This window comes from Cupressus sempervirens, chromosome 10 (genome assembly GCF_028749045.1).
Source record: "Cupressus sempervirens isolate cs-2001-9-10 chromosome 10, ASM2874904v1, whole genome shotgun sequence".
In the NCBI taxonomy this organism is placed as follows: domain Eukaryota; kingdom Viridiplantae; phylum Streptophyta; class Pinopsida; order Cupressales; family Cupressaceae; genus Cupressus; species Cupressus sempervirens.
The window spans coordinates 269,592,910-269,611,049 of NC_143127.1; the positions used below are offsets into that span (position 1 = coordinate 269,592,910).

Genomic DNA, 18,140 nt, shown 5'->3' on the forward strand with positions numbered 1-18,140 from the left:
AGTACCTGTGACGGCAGGCGTACTGGTCGCAAAGTAGTGACGAGGGGGGTTACGAGGTAATTCCCTCTCCTTCCATTTTTTAAAATAAATTATTCAATAACATTTTATTATATTTGCATTATATATATATATATAATGTTATGGATTTTATAACACAAATTTTATAAATAGAATTTGTTTAATAATCCTTTTTTTTAAAACAAAATTTCAGCCTAGATTTGATAGAGATACTACGACCAATCGGTCAAATTTTGAATGAAATCTTCAATTTTATTGCACAACCCTACCTTGTTCTTTTTTCCAAATTCAAGATCTATGAAAAGAAATATTATTATATTGAACATTTAAAACTTCCCATACACAGAAGATTTAACACACGCACCAGAGAATCATAATATGATAAATTTCGTCACAAGAATTATCCAAGCATCCATTAAATAGACACGATGAAGATAGGAAAGAAAGAGCGTATTAAAATATGTGAAAATCACAAGCGTCTACCTGAACACTGATGCTGATTGCTACACCCCAGAAAACTGTAGAGAAAATTCATCCTCTTAGAACCTTCTCCTTTCTGAAAATTTCTTCCTTCTCCAAACTCACAATGATTCGAAAATGAACCCCCAAGTTGCGATAAAGAGTTCTCTCCCTAAAATCGGGGCACTAATTGTGCATTCACCCGAGAGGACTCCTTGCTCACAATCCTTAACTCTTTATTAACTTTTATTTACCTTTCTTTTATCTTTTCCATGCACATTCATTAATTAATTAAATTACTTTATTTAATTTTCACTTGACTCTTTTAAAACTAATTTAATAAATTTAATCTCATGCACACATCATGCGATCATGAAATTTTTAATAAATTAATTTCTTTTCCACTTCTAAATTTATTTTCGAACATTAATTTTGATAACTATTTATTAACTTAAACAATAATATTATTTAGCATTTATTTTAAAATGGACTCTAAATATATATTATTATTAAATTAAATTAATATTATCACGTTCCAAATTTATACTTATAACTTTTTTATCTTCAAATTTAATTCTTTTTATTTAATTAATTTTTCAATTAATTAAATATTATAATATTATAATAATTCTCCATTAAATTAAATCATTAATTTAATATTTTGATTAGACTTAATTAATAGAAAATTTACCAAAGATTGACAAAACAACATACGAAAACCCATAATAGAAAAACACACACAAATCAAACTAAAGGGTTAATAATCACGAATTAACGTCATCTGACGCATTTAGAGGGTACACAACTTAGATACTTGTCCTAATTTTCTAGGACAAATGGCTTAAAGGTTTAGGATTTGGACTTAAAAATTTATCTCCCCTCTCTTACCATTGAGATAATGCGATAGGGTACGCTCATCCTGGCATTTTAGGGAAGTCGATACTTGGTACCTACAACCTGCATAAATCCATGCATGCACAAACACAATATTCTAAACTAAATAGGCAATGGCAAGAATTGGTGCATCATGTAGATCCCAACTAGCAGGTGACTACGACTCCCTTCCTTAACCACATTAGAAATGTCATACATAAAGAAAACAAACACACACATCATACACATGCAGTATGGGGTAAGTATCCCTAAGAAAACACATAATAATCCATCTAACTAATCATCATCAATAACTGAAAAACACTATAATAATCATCATGCATACATGAAGTATAGAGTACCAAGTAATCTCATCATATAATCAATTGAATCTAAAACAATATTTGATAATCTTAAAACAATGCCACTAATCATAAGCATAAAACTAGCCTAAAAGAGTTGGTCATGCGAACTAGGGGCAGGCACTATATACATGTTTAGGAGTTGGTCATTGGTAAGCCACCATGCTAGGATAGTGGAGCAATTTTGTTGTGATGTGGAGCCTAATCAGACTTGGAGGTTTATTCAGTGCAGTTTCCCCCAAGATTATTTCTACAAGGGTTTGGGGGAAGCACCCCCAAGATGGGGTCAAGGGGCAGTGCCCCTTGTGGGGTCCTAGGGCTCTATCATTGTAAAAGCCATCGACTGTTATTTTTCTATCTAATGACTTCTTCTAGCCCTAATTTTTTAAGTGACAAAAAGCTTGTATAAAATGGCTTAGGGTTAGGGATTTCATAATGTATGATGATATTGTAGCTTCTTGTGACAATATTGAGCTATAAGTGATTGCAAATTGTAATCACTAGATGATAGTAATAGTGGACTTGTTGGTGGATGGTAGCCTAGGGATTAGGTGAACCCCATTAAATCTTTGTGTCTTGTGTTATCTTCGGTGTTATTTATTATTATTTTGATATTGGTTATATTTTCATGTAATTATTATTTATGTTCATGGTTAATCCTAATGCATTTGTCATCGCATAAGTGTGGAGGCAATTTGGTCGACAACAGAGGGTCCCGATAGAGACCACCAAATATGCTAGGTTCTACAGAGAGGAGGATTTGAGGTGGCTATCAATATTGGACTATGTCATGCGCGTACAAGAGACATAGGATCTACGATGGGAGATGTGGGACTATCTCCCAAGGGTCGTAGATGGGGGAGTGTCACTAGATTATGCCCAGAGCATGATGAGGCATCCATGCCCAAAGTTTACTATTCCTAATTCACCAGCAAAAGATGTCAGAGCAGGAGGAGATGATGTTGGTAACGATGAAGAGGATGGAGGGGATGGAGGAGGTGGATGAAGAGAGTGGGGGAGTGGTTTGGGAGGTGCATCTAGTAGCTAGACATTCTCATAGAGCCACATTGAGATGGAGGTAGAGGAGGAGGAGGAGGAGAGACACGAGAGACTAGTGAGATAGCCTCAGGTGGAGAGGAAGCAACCGAGATAGGAGGAGAGGGAGGCACTAGCTACCCAGTTGGAGGAGAGGATGATATGAGGGACCAACGGATCAAGGCAATGGAGTCAGAGCTACAACAAACACATATTGCTATAGTGGTTTGAGATCAACTCCTCATAGATGAAAGGGCATGGAGTGAGGAGCTAAGGCAAGCGCGAGACATAGCTAGATGAGAGTTTGAGTGACAAAGAGTAAGGACAACCTATTATTATGTGGCCTTTAGAGGCATAGTACCTCTAGAACAGGGGTTACTCGACTACTCTAAGAGAGTTGGGAGATCAAAGAGAGCAGTACAACTACTAGACAGGACTCAGGTGCCACTACCATAGCCTCCTCCCACACATGAGGGAGGAAGTTAGTCATAAGTCTAGGATTAGGTCTAGGTTTTTTATGCCCTTGTGGCAATTTGGTGTAGATTTTGAGACAGTTATCCAAATTTTGGATCCCATATTGTACGTGTACTTAATTGATCATTATATATGAGATATTGGATTTGATTTATGGCTTTGTGTACTTGTCTCCTTTTCTGGCTCATGCGATGGATATTCATGTGTATTTCAACACTTGTCTTTTTGTTTCCATGTGATGTTGATATGTATGCTCATGTTTATGCCCATCTTATGTTTATGCTCAGGGATGTATCTCTCTCATAGATGCTTTAGATATCATGTTATGATGTAGACTTGTGATTTGAAAATTTAGCCCTTGTGATGATGAGATTAACCTCTTATGATGACAATAATAGAAGCATTAAGTTGATATGACCAATAAGAAATGAAATACATGATCGAGGGGAACCGAGAAAAAGGTGAATACAGTTAGTTGTCATGTCTGTGAAAGATAAAGAGAGAGCTCTCTCAACATGCAAGATACAAAAGCTAAAAAAGAATGGACCCTAAAATGCAAACTAGTATGCAAAGGTACAATTACAAGGGGCACATAAATAGACTCTAATTTTCATCATTGAGCTTTATTAGGGACATCGAAAGATCAAACAATCATCACTAGTATAACTATGAGGATATGAATATGATCCATATCACATAGGTGTGTGCGAATGCAACCTAAGCATCAAAGACATATAGGTCAAGATGACTGATGTAGTTCGGTTCCTTAAGTTTAGTATAACAATATTACACCTATCTCAAGGCATAAGCACTAGGATAACCCCCGAGTGTGGTCTTGGAAAATAAACAAGGATGATATGTTGTAGATCCAAAATGTCAAGTGGAACAAGAATGAATTCATGAATTCTTATGACACTTCTAGATCAACAAAGTATACCCAGAAGCAAAAAACAAGTAAAATATGCCTCATGCCCCTAGTCTTCTAGTCCATGACATCCTTGAGAGACTATTAGGGAGGAAACACTCAAATAAGAAATCATCATAGACAACACACAAAGAAAATAAAGTCAATCAAGTTTGAGCAAGTTTAATGTTCAAGTGTGTGTGTAATTCATATGACCATTTCTTTAGGACTCGAATCTAGCAATATGAAATATCACAATATCTTAGACTATAGCTAAGGTTGTCACTGTTGGACAAGTTTCCAAAGAAACACCAACACTCAAAGAGACCTTGATACGATAAGCAATTTGTGCCCCCTAGACCTAGACAAGAGTCAATTCCAAGCTAGGCAAGGCAAAGTGAAGTGAATGAGCATGAAAAAATACTGATAGACATGGGTGTAAGGGTCTCAAGTAGTGTTTGTTTCTAGGTTCTCACCAGTTAAATTAATTTTTTTAGGACTCTTTATGATTTTTTTTTGTATTTTTTTTGGTGATACATCAAAGCGCCTATTGTTTTTTTTTTTTTGTATTTCACTAAGATGATCATTTTTTAGGAAATTTCCTTATTTTTAGGGTTTTTTTAGCATCATATATGATTTTTTGGATTTTTTCAAGATCATAGAATATGTAAAAATAATTGAGCAGTAGGAGCCTTAAGCATAGAACTTCTTTAGACGGAGAATATTGATAGGCTTAGGGAGTTGTTCTCCCTCAAGTGCAGAAAGATGATAAGCGCACAACCCGAATGCGATAGTGACAATGTAAGGACCCAACCAGTTAGGCTCGAACTTACCCATTTGCCCTTTGTTTCGTTGATTCATTGGGTTTTCTCTAAGAACAAGATGACCCACTTGGAATTCACAAGGATGAACTTTCGTGTTGTAACTGGTAGACATCCTCTTTTGGTAAGCTCGCATGTGATAAAAAAAAAAAGTCTTTCGACACTCATCTATAGTCTCAAGTTCATGAATCCTCATAGCCCTGTAGTCCTCATCAATGATCAATCCATGTAAAGAGACTCACGAAGAGGGAATCTCAACTTCTAATGGGAGGACAACCTCAAAACCATAGACCAGTGCAAAGGGTGTAACCCCAGTGGGAGTGTGTATAATGGTTCTATAGGCCCATAATGTTGGATTAATATGTAGGTGCTAATTCCTTCCTGATGAACATCCCTATGTAATATTTTCAACAATGTTCTATTTGAGGCCTCAGCTTGGCCATTCCCTTAGGTCTAGTAAATGGAGGACCAATGTTACTTGATTTAAAACTCCTTGCAAAGTTATCTAAGGTGATTATTCTTAAATTGTCCCTCATTATTAGTGACTATGGAAGACAGAATGCCATAGCGACAAATGACGTGATTCGGTATAAACAAGGTAATGTGTTTTCTTGTTGCAGCAGAAGGCTGAACAACTTTGGCCCACTTAGTGAAATATTCAGTTGTTGTGATAATAAACTTGTGTTTGCTAGATGAACTTGAATAAATCTTGTCAACCAAGTCAAAGGCCCATTGTTAAAAAGTTCAATGTGTAATAGAAGGGATGAGCTCATGCCCAGGAGCGTGAATCAAGTTGTTGTGCAGTTGGCACTTTTAGGATTTAGCATATCAAACGACAACAACTTGCATAGTTGGCCAATAGAATCCTACCCTAAGCAATTTATGAGCAAGTGCAAGGCCATTTAAATGTGACTTACAAATGTCATCATGGACTTTGACTAATGCCTTTTTGGAATCGTCTATCTCTAAACACCTAAGAAGTGTTATGTCCAAGCTCTTTCTATATAGGTCACCAAAGACGAGCGTGTAATGGGAAGCGTTGCGAATAAGCTAACGCTTTTCATTGCATTTAAGGTTCTTATGAATGATTTGGTCTCATAGATAAGAGAAGATGGTCAAGTAGCGGGAGGAATCATGATTGAAAATAGTGCAAATGACTTGGTCATCAGGGGAATCATAAGCAGGATGGTGTAGTTCTTCCACCAAGAACTTGAAGCAAGATTTATGCTCTTTTAGTTGCAGGATTGTTGCCAAAGTTACCATACCATATGCAGACTTGTTCTCTGCCTTAGGAATTTGTTGGAAGGTAAAAAATGTGAAGTAATTCCTTAAGGCATTAACCAATTTCTTATAAGGTATTAGCTTATCATCCTTAGTTTGGTACTCATTGTTAACTTGATTGATGACAAGTTGGGAATCTCTGTAGATGTGTAGTTCTATTATTCTCCACTCTAGAGCAAGCTTAATTCTGTTAGAGAGGGCGTCATATTCAGCTATATTATTGGTTCATGATAATAATAGCTTGTAAAATTTTGGAATAGTATAGCCATGAGCTGTAACAAATAGAATTCTAGCACCAGCTCCATTTTGAGTAAATGACTCATCAAGGAACATATTCCAAGTCCTTTTTGTAACATACATGATAGATGCATCAAGGAAGTCAATATGCATAGGAGAACTATTTGTGACTGGGAACTCAACAAGTTGATCAACAATATCTTGTCCTTTGATAGCCTTGTGTTCAACGAATTGAATGTCAAATTTTGAAAGAATCATCATCCATTTCGCTAGTCTACTTGTAAGCGTCACCTTACTCAAGAGATATTTCAAAGGATCAATTTTAGCAATAAGTTGCATGGTATGTGCAAGCATGTAGTGGTGAAGTTTTTGTGACGAAAACACTACAACTAGACAAGCTTTCTCAATATTGTTGTAATTGAGCCCATAGGAAACCAATGTATGACTAATATAATATATAGATCTTTCTTTCCCATTCTCATCATGTTGTGCTAATAGAGCTCCAAGAGAATTCACAGTAGCTGAGATGTAAAGAATCAAAGGCTTCCCTTGAATTGCAGGCATGAGGATAGGTGGCTCTTCTAGATATAATTTGATTTGAGCCAAGCACTTCTCACACTCTTCATTATATATGCATGTAGACACTTTGTCTAGGTTTTTATTGAATGATTGTGATCTATCAGCTAGTTGAGATATGAACCTCCTAATGGACTGAAGGCATCCTTGCAGACTCCTTAGTTGACTAATGTTTTTAGGAGGTGGCATTTCCATAATAGCTTGCACTTTTTTCTAGATTGACCTCTATGCCTTTATCTGATATTATATACCCTAACAATTTTCTAGATGTGACACCAAAAGCACACTTTTTGTGATTAAGCATAAGTTGAAACCGTTCGATAAGGTCTAGTATCAAACTCAGGTCAGTAATTGAATGCTTCGTTTTCTAGACTTTGTGAGGGTATCATCAACATAATCCTCCATGTTTTCATGCATCGCGTCATGAGAGATTATAGTCATGGCTCTTTGGCATGTAGCACTTACATTTTTGAGCCCGAAGGCCATGGCATTCCAATAGAATGTACCCCATTTGCAAGTCAAAGTTGTTTTATCCTGATCTTTGGAAGCTATCTTGATCTAATTATACCCTGAGAAGCCATGCTTTAGGGAATACATTTCATATCCCACAGTCTTGTCTACTATCATATCGAAATTTGGTAGTGGAAAATCATCCTTTGGGCATGCCTTGTTTAAACCCCTAAAATTTGTTAGAGTTAAGGTTTGTTAACCTTTACTCTTAAATAGTAAAGATGTTAACTTTACTATTATCCTCTTAAGATTTTTCTTTATTTTGCATAATAACATTTATTTCTTTAAATATTATTCCAAGTGGTGGATGGCAAGGCTTTCTTATCATCCTATCCTCCTTGGGGGTAGATGTGTCATGACCCTATCTTCCTATCTTCCTTGTGGGTGGATGTGTCATAATCCTATCTTCCTATCCTCCTTTGTGGGTGGATGACAAGGTTGGCTCTTCGACCTGGCCCCTTGGTGAAAGGTTGAAATCCTTTATAAGGATGTTCAAACCTTGTAATTTGTAACACTTCAAAATGTAACATTATTATGCATATTTTCTCTTAATATTATTTATCATATTTGAGAGCATAATGTTGTGTTCATTGCTTCATTCTTCCTTATAGCTTGTATTCTTGCTTTTAGATTATCAACCCAGCTCCTGGAAAGTTGTTCTTTACCAACTCTAACAAAATTTGTGCAGATGCGAATTGACTTGTTATGTTAAGAAATAGACACTATATTGGATATCCATTCTACATAGTCAATAGCTCTGATGAACTTAGCAATTTTTCTAACTCATCTTTGACTAACAAAACGACATGAGGATGCATCTTTCTTAATTTTTTTTTAACATGTTTAACATTAGGAGCAATGGAGAGGTGATGCATAAGGTCCCTTTCCACATCTTGTGCCTCCAAATGACTTGGGATGCTCTTAGGCGCTCTTGGACCAACTTACAAACGCATCTTTTAAATTTTATGTTGTGTTCATGAATTTAACAATGCACTAGACATATGGAAACTGAATTAAGTGGTGGCACATAGTAGAAATGTTCAAGTTTTCATTTGCAACCACCAAACCTCACTTGCTCTCTTCAAGATGTTTTCAACAAAGGATTTTTTTAAACTTGTAAAGACAAGATATGTCAATTACCTCAATTTGTCAGTTGAGGTTCATGATGGTCTAAAAGTTTGGCAATACATTTAAAGTGGGATAAATGGCCTAATATAAATAATCCTTTAAAAAGCATCAAACAAAATATCCTTGATGACAATTTGTGAGGTAAAACATAATTGATTTTTCGATTTAAACAAAAAGATTCTTGCATATTTTTCTTATTGCAGGCATGTTTGCTTCATTATCACTCATGCTATAGATGTCATTAGATATGATAATACAAACTCAACCAATCTTGTCTGTGTGCATGTGTGAGTAGTGTGAGTGTGTGTGTGCGCGCCCGTGTGTGCATGTGTGCGTGTGTGTGTGTGTGCGCGCGCGTGTGTGTGTGTGCGTGTGTGTGTGTGTGCATGCATGCACATGTGCGTGTGCGTGCGTGTGTGTGTGTGCATGTGTGTGCGTGTGCATGTGCGTGCATGTGTACGTGTGTGTGTGTGTGTGTGCATGTGTGTGCATGTGCACGTGTGTGCGTGTGCATGTGCGTGCATGTGCACGTGTGTGCGTCCCTGTGCATGTGCGTGTGTGTGTCTGTGTGTGTGTGCGTGTGTGTGACTTTTGATAGCATGATTCAAAAGATGGACATAATTTTGGCTAGGGACAATCAATTAGATGTATACAAGTATATTAAGCTCATTGTGTGTTTGTGACTTTTGATAGCATGATTCAAAAGATGGAGATAATTTTGGCTAGGGACAATCAATTAGATGTATACAAGTATATTAAGTTCATCGTCATACAAGTGGATCACTACGAATGCTCCACTTCATATGTCAGCATTTGCAATAAATCTGCAATAAATCTAAAATGGTATGAGTGCAAGCCTAGAAGGTCCCTGAGATTTTGGTCGATGAAGGCCCTTCAAAAGAAATATCCACCTAAGCAATCTAGTATTCTTAAGTAATGCATTGCCTTCTCAAAACAAGAAGGTCCAAACTTGAGCAAAACAAAGGCAAAATGGATAGAGAATTAATGGCATAGAAAAGCCCTATTGGATGGTGGGAATGGAATGTTTCAAATGCGCCAAAGTTGAAGACACTTGGCATTTGTCTCTTCTCACAAGTTAATAGTTGCTTTGTTGCAAAGAGGAATTAGTCTACATATGGCTTTATCAACTCGATCAAGAGGAGTAGGCTTATCTCTAGATAAGTGAAGAAGTTAATGGTTGTGCACAGTGATCTACAACTTAAGGATCATTAAACTCCATATTATGAATAGGTTCCATTTTTAAGGCAAGATGTTAATCTTGAATACTACACCTAGGTTGATAAGGATAACACACTCGAATGATCAACACCCCATTGGATTATGCAACCTTTGAGTCTCACACTAACAATGACAATGACATTGATATGGATCAAGATTAAGGATGGCAGCAAACTATCTTTGTTTCATTATTGAGTTTTGACTTCGAGACTTTGAGTCTTGAGACTTTTGACATTATACAATACATTGATGCAATGATAATTGATATCTAAGTGTGCAATTGAAATTTGAACTCTTATTCAAGTTTCAACTCAATTGGTGTGTTTTATAATGAATAATTTAAGATTTATCAACGCTAATATTATATGAATATATTTGAAAATTTTGATTTCCCTATATATTAAGTTTCCCCTATATTATATATAGTCACTCTCTATCCTCCCCTTCTTCACAAAAGAATGTCTTGGAAACTCAAGGTAACTTAGGTTATTATTGTGTGAAAAGTTAAGAGCTTAAACATTTAATAATCAGTAATTAAAAAAATAGACCATGGAGAGCAGTTGAAATAAAGTACAAATCATTGTTCACACATGATGTCATGGCCAGCCCAAGAGACCATTCTACAAACTATCCATACCAACAAATGTATTAACCAACAAGACCAATACTCAGTTAGCTGATTGATGTAAGCTATGTATTTCTTAAAACTATGTCTGTGAAAACTTGTTTCAGAATTTTGAGCTCGCTCGAAAATTTGGGTTTTGGCTCTGCTAGGGTTTTCTTGCTTCATGCGAACTTGCAGTTTTTTTTGCGTACGGCCTTTCGCTTGCATTCCCCTTCTATCGGCACTTGTCATACTGCATTTACTGCGGGAGCTTTAGGTTAGGATATAATGGCTCCGGCCAGCAGTGAACCAATTGTTTCTGGTGTTCACGCTGCTGCTTCGGACTGCCATGGCGCCGCCACCGAACAAACGCCCGCGCAAGTTTGTCCCGAAGGTTTTCCACGAAGTAATCCTGATATTATCCTTCCTTTGTAAGAATTTGATGCTGCATGTGACTGGTTAGAACAACATACCTTGATAAGGTATTTTGTTGGTAGGACCCCCCCTGAAGCTATGCTCAGAGAATGGGTTAACAAAAGCTGAACTCCTCATGGCGTCCGCCTTGACGCTGTGCAAAACCTTACCAAAGGTTTTTTTTAATTTCGCTTCGCTAACCCGTCGCAAGCTGACGCAGTTTTTACTAACGGCCCTTGGTCTGTGCGTTCCTCTTTGCTTGTTTTTCAAAAATGGTCCCGAGACTTCTCTGTCTCGGACGATAAAAAGCTTAGGGTTCCTGTTTGGGTTGAATTTCCAGGTCTACCCTTGCCCTACTGGCCTTTTATTGAGTCTATTGCCCAAGCCCTTGGCAAAGTTGTTACCAAGGAGCCAAAGAAATTTTTTAATGCTCGCCCTCAACGACGTGTTTGCATTGAAGTTGATCTTTCTAAAGATCTCAAGGATTCGGTGGAAATCCAAATTGGTGCTCAAACCTTCGCACAGAAGGTGCTTTACTTGAACCTACCTAACACCTGTTATAGGTGCCAATCTGCGGAACACAAGATCAAGGACTGCCCTTTGGCCATGCCTAAGGTCAAACCCCAGCCTAAAGCGACGCCTATCAAGCTGGTTGAAAGAAAAAAAGAAGAATGGGTTACTGTTGGGCGCAAAGGCAAGCTTGCCTTGAATCCTTTGGCCCCCAAGCCATCCTATGCGGTCATAACCGCGATTCCTCCTGCTTCCATCGAAGTGTCAGCGCCTACTAGCGTGGAGACGCCAGCGGTTTCTGTTGCATCGGTTTCGGTTTCGCAGGTTTCAAACTCTGTTGGCTCGTAGGGGATTAAGGCAGCCGCCAGGACCTCGTCCTTGGCTGGGGCTCGTTCTCTTCTTGCAATCTCTTCCATAGTACCACCAGCAACAAGGCATTCTCGCAGTCCTCCTGGACGTGCAGAGATATCAAGGCTCAAACGGCAGGCTGTAAGTCCAAAGGATTTCCCGTTTGACTTTCACACGATTTCTACCTTTTTGCAGAATAGTTACTCCTCTCTCGAGGACGAGGATGATATGGAAGAGTTTTCATGAACTTCCTCTCTTGGAATGTTCGAGGTTTTATAGACCTCCCTAGAAAATTCTATGTCCGGGATACTCGTCATAGACTTGGGAATTTAGATTTTCTTTGCCTGTAAGAAGTTAAGATTTCTGGTTTCATGCTTTCTGCTGCATGCCGCGTCATTTGGCAGGATAGCGTCATGTTTTCTTCTCAACATGAAGCTGGCCAAGGTGGTGTAGTTACTCTCCTGTCACCTCACCTTCATTCTGCTATTATTTTGCACGGTTCTGACCCCACACACCATATTATTTGGCTTTTGCTTTCCATCAACAATCATTCTTTTGGAGTCATTAATGTTTATGCCTCCAATGATCTGTGGAAAGGGCGCAAATGTGGGTTTGGCTTGCTGACAACCTGCCACCAACCACTTGGGTCCTGTGTGGGGACTTCAATATGGTTGAAGTGGCCTCTGACAAAGATGGCATTCTGCCTTTCCGTTGGACAGCCAGGGAAAGAGAAGCCTGGTTTTACATGCGTCATAAATTAGGCCTCTTTGATCCCAATACTAGCCGCCGTCATGATAATGGGGCTTGGCACACTTGGTCCAATTTTCGAGCCGATCCTGACCGCATATTGAAACGTCTTGATCGTGCTATGATCTCAACGCAATCTTTTTTTATTTTTTTGAAGATTGTGATCTACCTGTCATTCCCTTGATAGATGTGACGTTGTCAGACCACTATCCCATTTATTTTGGCATTTCTTGGCAAACAACTGTCCCCAAAGTGGTTAAGTCTCAATTCTTCCTCAACACGTCTGTGCTATTGCATGCCTCCACCATCTCCCACATACGTGTCTGGAATTTGGAACCACGTCCACATTCCCATCGAGGTTGGATTCAATGATGGAATGATGCCATTACCAAAACGGCTCATTTTTTGCACATCTACAAGCGTCAGCTGGCAATTTTCAGAAAACGTTCTTATGAAGCCAACTCCCTTGCCCTCAAAAAAGCCTCTGAAGTGCTCACATTCAACCCCTTTGATGTGGATCTGCAACTTCAGCTTGCCAAGCTTTGCCATGAAAAGCAAATTGCTGATAACTATGCTACCCGAGGAGCTCAAATCAAAGCCAGTCTCCACTAGTTGGAGGTTGGCGACAAAGCCTCGAAGGAGTTCTTCCAAGCTCTCTGAGCCCGTCATACCAACATTGGGATTCAAAAGATAAAACAGGGAATTGATGTTCTTTCCAATCTGTCAGACATCCTGCAAGCTTTTGTTCTTCACTATGAGAACGTTTTTGCTTCGCAGGGCCATTCTGTTGCTCAGGAGGAGGCTCTCAGAAAGTGTATTACTGTTACTCCAAACCGCCTTGCGGTTGAGCAATGCGCTTTCTGTGAGCAACTTCTTTCCCTCCGAGACTTTAAAGAGGCAGCTTACTCCATGGCGGATGACAAATCCCCTGGGTGTGATGGATTTCCCTGTGAATTTTACAAACATCTTTGGGAGCAAATTGGTCCTGATCTGCACAAAGTCTATCTTGAAGCATACCATTCTAAAAACTTAGGAGTGATCATAAATAAAGGCAATATTAAATTCATACCTAAAGCTGGTGATCCTGAGGACATCTGGAACTGGAGGCCCATCACCCTCCTAAATGTGTCTTATAAGATCATTGCTAAGGCGCTCTCTCTCAAAATCCGCCATATGCTTCCTCTAATTGTGCGCCCTAAACAAACTGGCTTCATCAAATCCAGGTATATTCTTGACAACATCATTGTTGTCTGGGAAGGTATGGAATGGGCCCGTAAGTCCAAGCAGGAGGCTATCTTTTTAAAAATAGATTTTGCTAAAGCCTATGATCGCATTGAATGGCCTTTCATTTTGGCTATGCTTCAGGCTCTGGGTTTTGGTCCCAATTTCCTTCAGTCCGTGGAGATGCCCTTTGGTGACGCTAATGCTTGCATCACCATCAATAATTCGCAATCTGAAGCTTTTGGACTTTTTCATTCCATCAGACAAGGTTGTCCGTTAGCTCCAACGCTTTATGTCCTTGCTGCCGAAGGTTTTGGTTATTTACTTGCTCACTCTGTGTCTTCAGGGCTGGTCCGTGGCATTTCCTTGCCTGATCTTCCTCTCAGTTAGTCAATGGTCATTTTGCTGATGATTCTTTTCTTACTCTTCTTGAAGATGAAGAAAACATCAAAAATGCTTTAAATTGTCTTGACACTTTTTGTCAAGCCTCTGGCTCTGCCATTCAATGGCATAAAACGCTCTCTTACCGACAATTTGTTTTGCCAGCTCCACCTTGGCTCAGCCAATTCCAATAGAAATGGGTTACTCATGGAGAAATTTTTCGCTTTCTTGGCATTCCCTTTGCTTTCCAAGCTTCCCCTGTGAAACTTTGGAATGTTGTGCTTACTAAGATTACCAAAAAGCTTGATTATTGGATCACTAAACCGCTTTCTCTTGCTGGTAAATTCCAGACTTGTTCTAAGATTTTGGCTGCCACCCATGTGTTTTATTCTTCTTGTTGGGCTCCCTCCAAAGCTTCCTATCTCAAATTAGAACGTTTGCTCAGAGATTTTCTTTGGGCCTCTGGGTCTGACCATCATGGTTTTCACAGAGTTGCTTGGGATTTCTATTGTCTCCCAAGGGAATCTGGGGGTCTCGGCCTGCTTTCCACTCGAAAGCAGAGCCTTGCCCTCTGTGCTAAATGGATTATCAGAGCTATTTCTGGAAATGAAGCCTGGAAAATTCTTGTCAGGCATTGCATCTCTTCAAGCTTCCCTGCTAACAGACTGACGTGGAAGGGGATTAGTTTTCAGACCCTTCTCACTATGCGTGAACTAGTGGTCATACAAGGCTCTTTTGTTATAAAGAGCATCTAGAAAGCCTGGAAAGCTATTAAACCTTGGCTTCGTTGGGCTGGTAATGAGTTTCGCAATGGGTTGTCCTTAAATCAACAGAACATTTGGTGGTCTCCCTTGTTTGCCTTCCAGGGTATTCCTCTTGCCAAGACTCGAGATGTCAGTGCTCTGCGTTTCTATAAACGTGGCATTCACACTACTAAGGACATTTTTTCAAGAGTCACCATGAATTTCAAGTCTTGGGAGGACATGCAAGTTCAATACCGCCTTGTACGTGCCGATCGCCAGACTTATGAGCTTCTGTTGTCTTCCATCCACTTACTTCATAAAGTGGGGATTCAGTCTGTTCGACCTTGGTGGTATGATTGGAAGTGGTTTCCTGCCACTCCATTTACCAATTATAAGCCCACTATGGGATACAGATGGCTTTTGCCCCACCTTCCGATGGTGGACACGCTTAATCAACGGTGGCATTTGCATTCTTCGCTTTCTCAATGGAGAAAACGGTTCGACACCATTTGGAGTGCCATTACAGAACCTAAGATTGCTCACTTTGCTTGGTGCCTTGCTTTCCAAGGTCTTCCCCTGGGGCCTCGGCTCAAACACATTGGGGTTCCTGATCCCAGATGCCCCTTCTGTGGCCAACCTGAGTCCCTTTTGCATATTTTTTGGTTTTGCAAACGTGCTCAGAATTATTGGCACTGGATCCATGATTTTCTCAAGCCTTTCAGGCCCGAACCTTTTTCATGGCACATGATCCTGCTGGGTGATTCCCCCAGATTTCCTCGGAAGTTTTCCCAGATTTGGCATACTTTTAAGATGGAAATTTTGTTTTCTCCATGGAAAGATAGGAATGCAATTTTATTCACTCACAATTTTTTGGATGTTAACATTGCAATGTACACTAAGGCATGCATTTGTAACAATGTCATTATGCAGATACAGGTGCAAGCTAATAAAGTTGCCCTGGAGGTTGCCCACTTACAAGAATTGTTAAACCACTGGGGCAATGCTCCTTGTACCATTGTCAGAGTGCCTTCGAATGCCTCAGTTGATGCCTCCTCATCTCGCGGTCGCCGTTCCAAACGCCAGTCCTCTGGTCGCCATTCGCACACGTCGCACTCCCGAGGTCCCCGCCACCGCTCTCCCAGCGGTGGTCATGGCGGTTGGAGGCGCCGCTCCGCTTCCCCACCACGTCGTAGTTTTGGCTGGTCCCCGGCTCCCCCCCCTGGGCAGGCTTATGGCTGGTCTCCAGCTCCTCCCCCTGGACGGGCGCACTCGAGCAAGTTTCCCCGACTGGCCTTGGCAATTTCTCCTCAACGGCCAGACAAAAAAGATGCGGAGACTGCAACGACCCCAAATCCTACAAATGTTGCTGACGGCTAGACTGTTCCTAGTCCGCCTCACAATTCCACTGATGCGTGGGGATTTCCTAATAAAGATTATCCTCCTCCCTCTACTGGTACTGCCTTGGCAGCATGAAGTTGTTTTAAATGTTTTTTTTTTTATGAATAGTTTATAGTTGCTGGTTGTGGCCATGTTATTTGCTCCGACTTCAGCCGATTGAACTCATTCGCGGGGTGATCTTGTATCCCCCGACCTTTTTTTGTGAATTGTAATCTTAGTAAATTTTATTAATTGAAAAGAACTATTCATCAAAAAAAAAAAAAAAAAAAAAACTATGTCTGTAAACAATAAGCACATTTCAAATTGAGTGGGAAAAATGTTAATCAAAAGAGTAATTACTTATTAATATTCATAAGCAGGGGTCATCCACTTTCCCCTGCACAATATTCAAGTTCATATTTATTGAGACGGATGTGTGCGGGTTACCCTATATATGCAGTTTGCACAGTTTTTAGTTAGGAACAACCTTTTTTCGCTTCGCAGGCAGAATAAAATATTTTAAGAACAGTATATCAGCTGGCATGCAAAGAATCATTTTGTTTTCTTTTACGACCCAAAACAGATGCCTTCTCCAACCTTGGGCCCTGGAGTCGCCACTTCTTAAAAGCTTTCATTGAATCACGTGCTGCTTCAAACACTGCTCAAGAAAACAAAAATAAATAAATAAATAACTGACACCAATAGCAATACAAATATCTCCTAGTCTCATAAAAATGGTACCCATAACAAAGATCCTGCCATAAACAGTAATGAAGAGAACATAATCACCAGGAAGGTCAAACATAAACTAGAAATAGATATCTGCTTAACAAAATTGTTAAAACAACACTCTTCCATAGGTCACTGTTGATGCTGAGATCCACTATCTTCTGATTTATAAGATGAGTAACCCAAGCGCCAAAAAAAGCTTAAATATAACAGCTAATACAAGGTGTTTGTAGCTCGCATTCATCAGAGGACATTCTCGGTCATTACGATGAGTGATGCCCCAAGCGCATAGGACAACAAAAAAACCCCATAGCCACCAATATTAGGTGTTCGTGGCCAGTGTTCATCAGAAGACAATCTGAGTCACTGTAACCTACAACTCCAGCTATTTTTTAAAACATTTTAAGCAGGAAGGATTGTAGAAATATGGACTATTTCCAGTTAAATATAGCACATTTATTTGAAAACGAAAGTAGAAGGCAAACTTTAAACCTTTTACCCCTGTAAGTTAACACCATTGAGAACAAAATTTGGAGCAAATTCTAGATTAAATTAAGGTCTACAAAAAAGTACGCACTCTCTTGAGTTTTGTGCTGTGCTAGAACATAAATGTTGGTCAGGCTCGCCCAGGACAGAGTACGAAGACATCAAATACGTAAGTTGTTTCTTTCCAATGCAATTATACTGATTACTAATGTTATATAATAAATTGATCTTTTAATGAAAACAAGATATCAAACATTTGTACTTTACGTACATTGGCTTTCCTCCCTCGTAAGAAGTTTCTGCGACTTTGAAGTCCATGAAAAGGCTTCTCTATGAGCTTTGCAAAGAATATCTTGGTAACGCCCTCGAAACGTGTCAAGAAGGAAGGGTCCAACACCTCTATCTGAAACTCTACAATTTCAAAAGCATGCAAATAAGATTGGAGGGCATAAGAACATGAGCAGCCAGCACCAAAACGATATATAATTTAAAATAAATGAAACAAATCACATAACAAACAAAGCAAACATACAACAAGAAAACTGTTTTTCTAACCCTTGTATTGATGTTTGATTATTGCTTCCAATGAAGTTTCACACTGGCAATTCATTTTAGTACGAAGATTACAATGTTCAATTTGAAAATTTGAATTAAAAAGAACCT

General features: G+C 39.2%; 1 protein-coding gene across 2 annotated transcripts in view; it reads right to left on the minus strand.

Moving 5' to 3' along the window:
• Positions 1 to 16,602: 16,602 nt before the first annotated feature.
• Positions 16,603 to 18,140, minus strand: part of LOC149533677 (DNA replication complex GINS protein PSF3-like) — a 49,863-nt gene continuing 48,325 nt past the window's right edge. For both annotated transcript variants that reach the window (XM_089806495.1, XM_089806496.1), the window contains exons 7-8: positions 17,749 to 17,888; positions 16,603 to 16,920 (exon numbers count right to left, since the gene is read on the minus strand). In XM_089806495.1, coding sequence (XP_089662621.1) covers positions 16,796 to 16,920; positions 17,749 to 17,888 — 265 coding nt within the window. In that variant the 3' untranslated portion in view covers positions 16,603 to 16,795. The remainder of the gene's footprint in view (positions 16,921 to 17,748; positions 17,889 to 18,140) is intronic.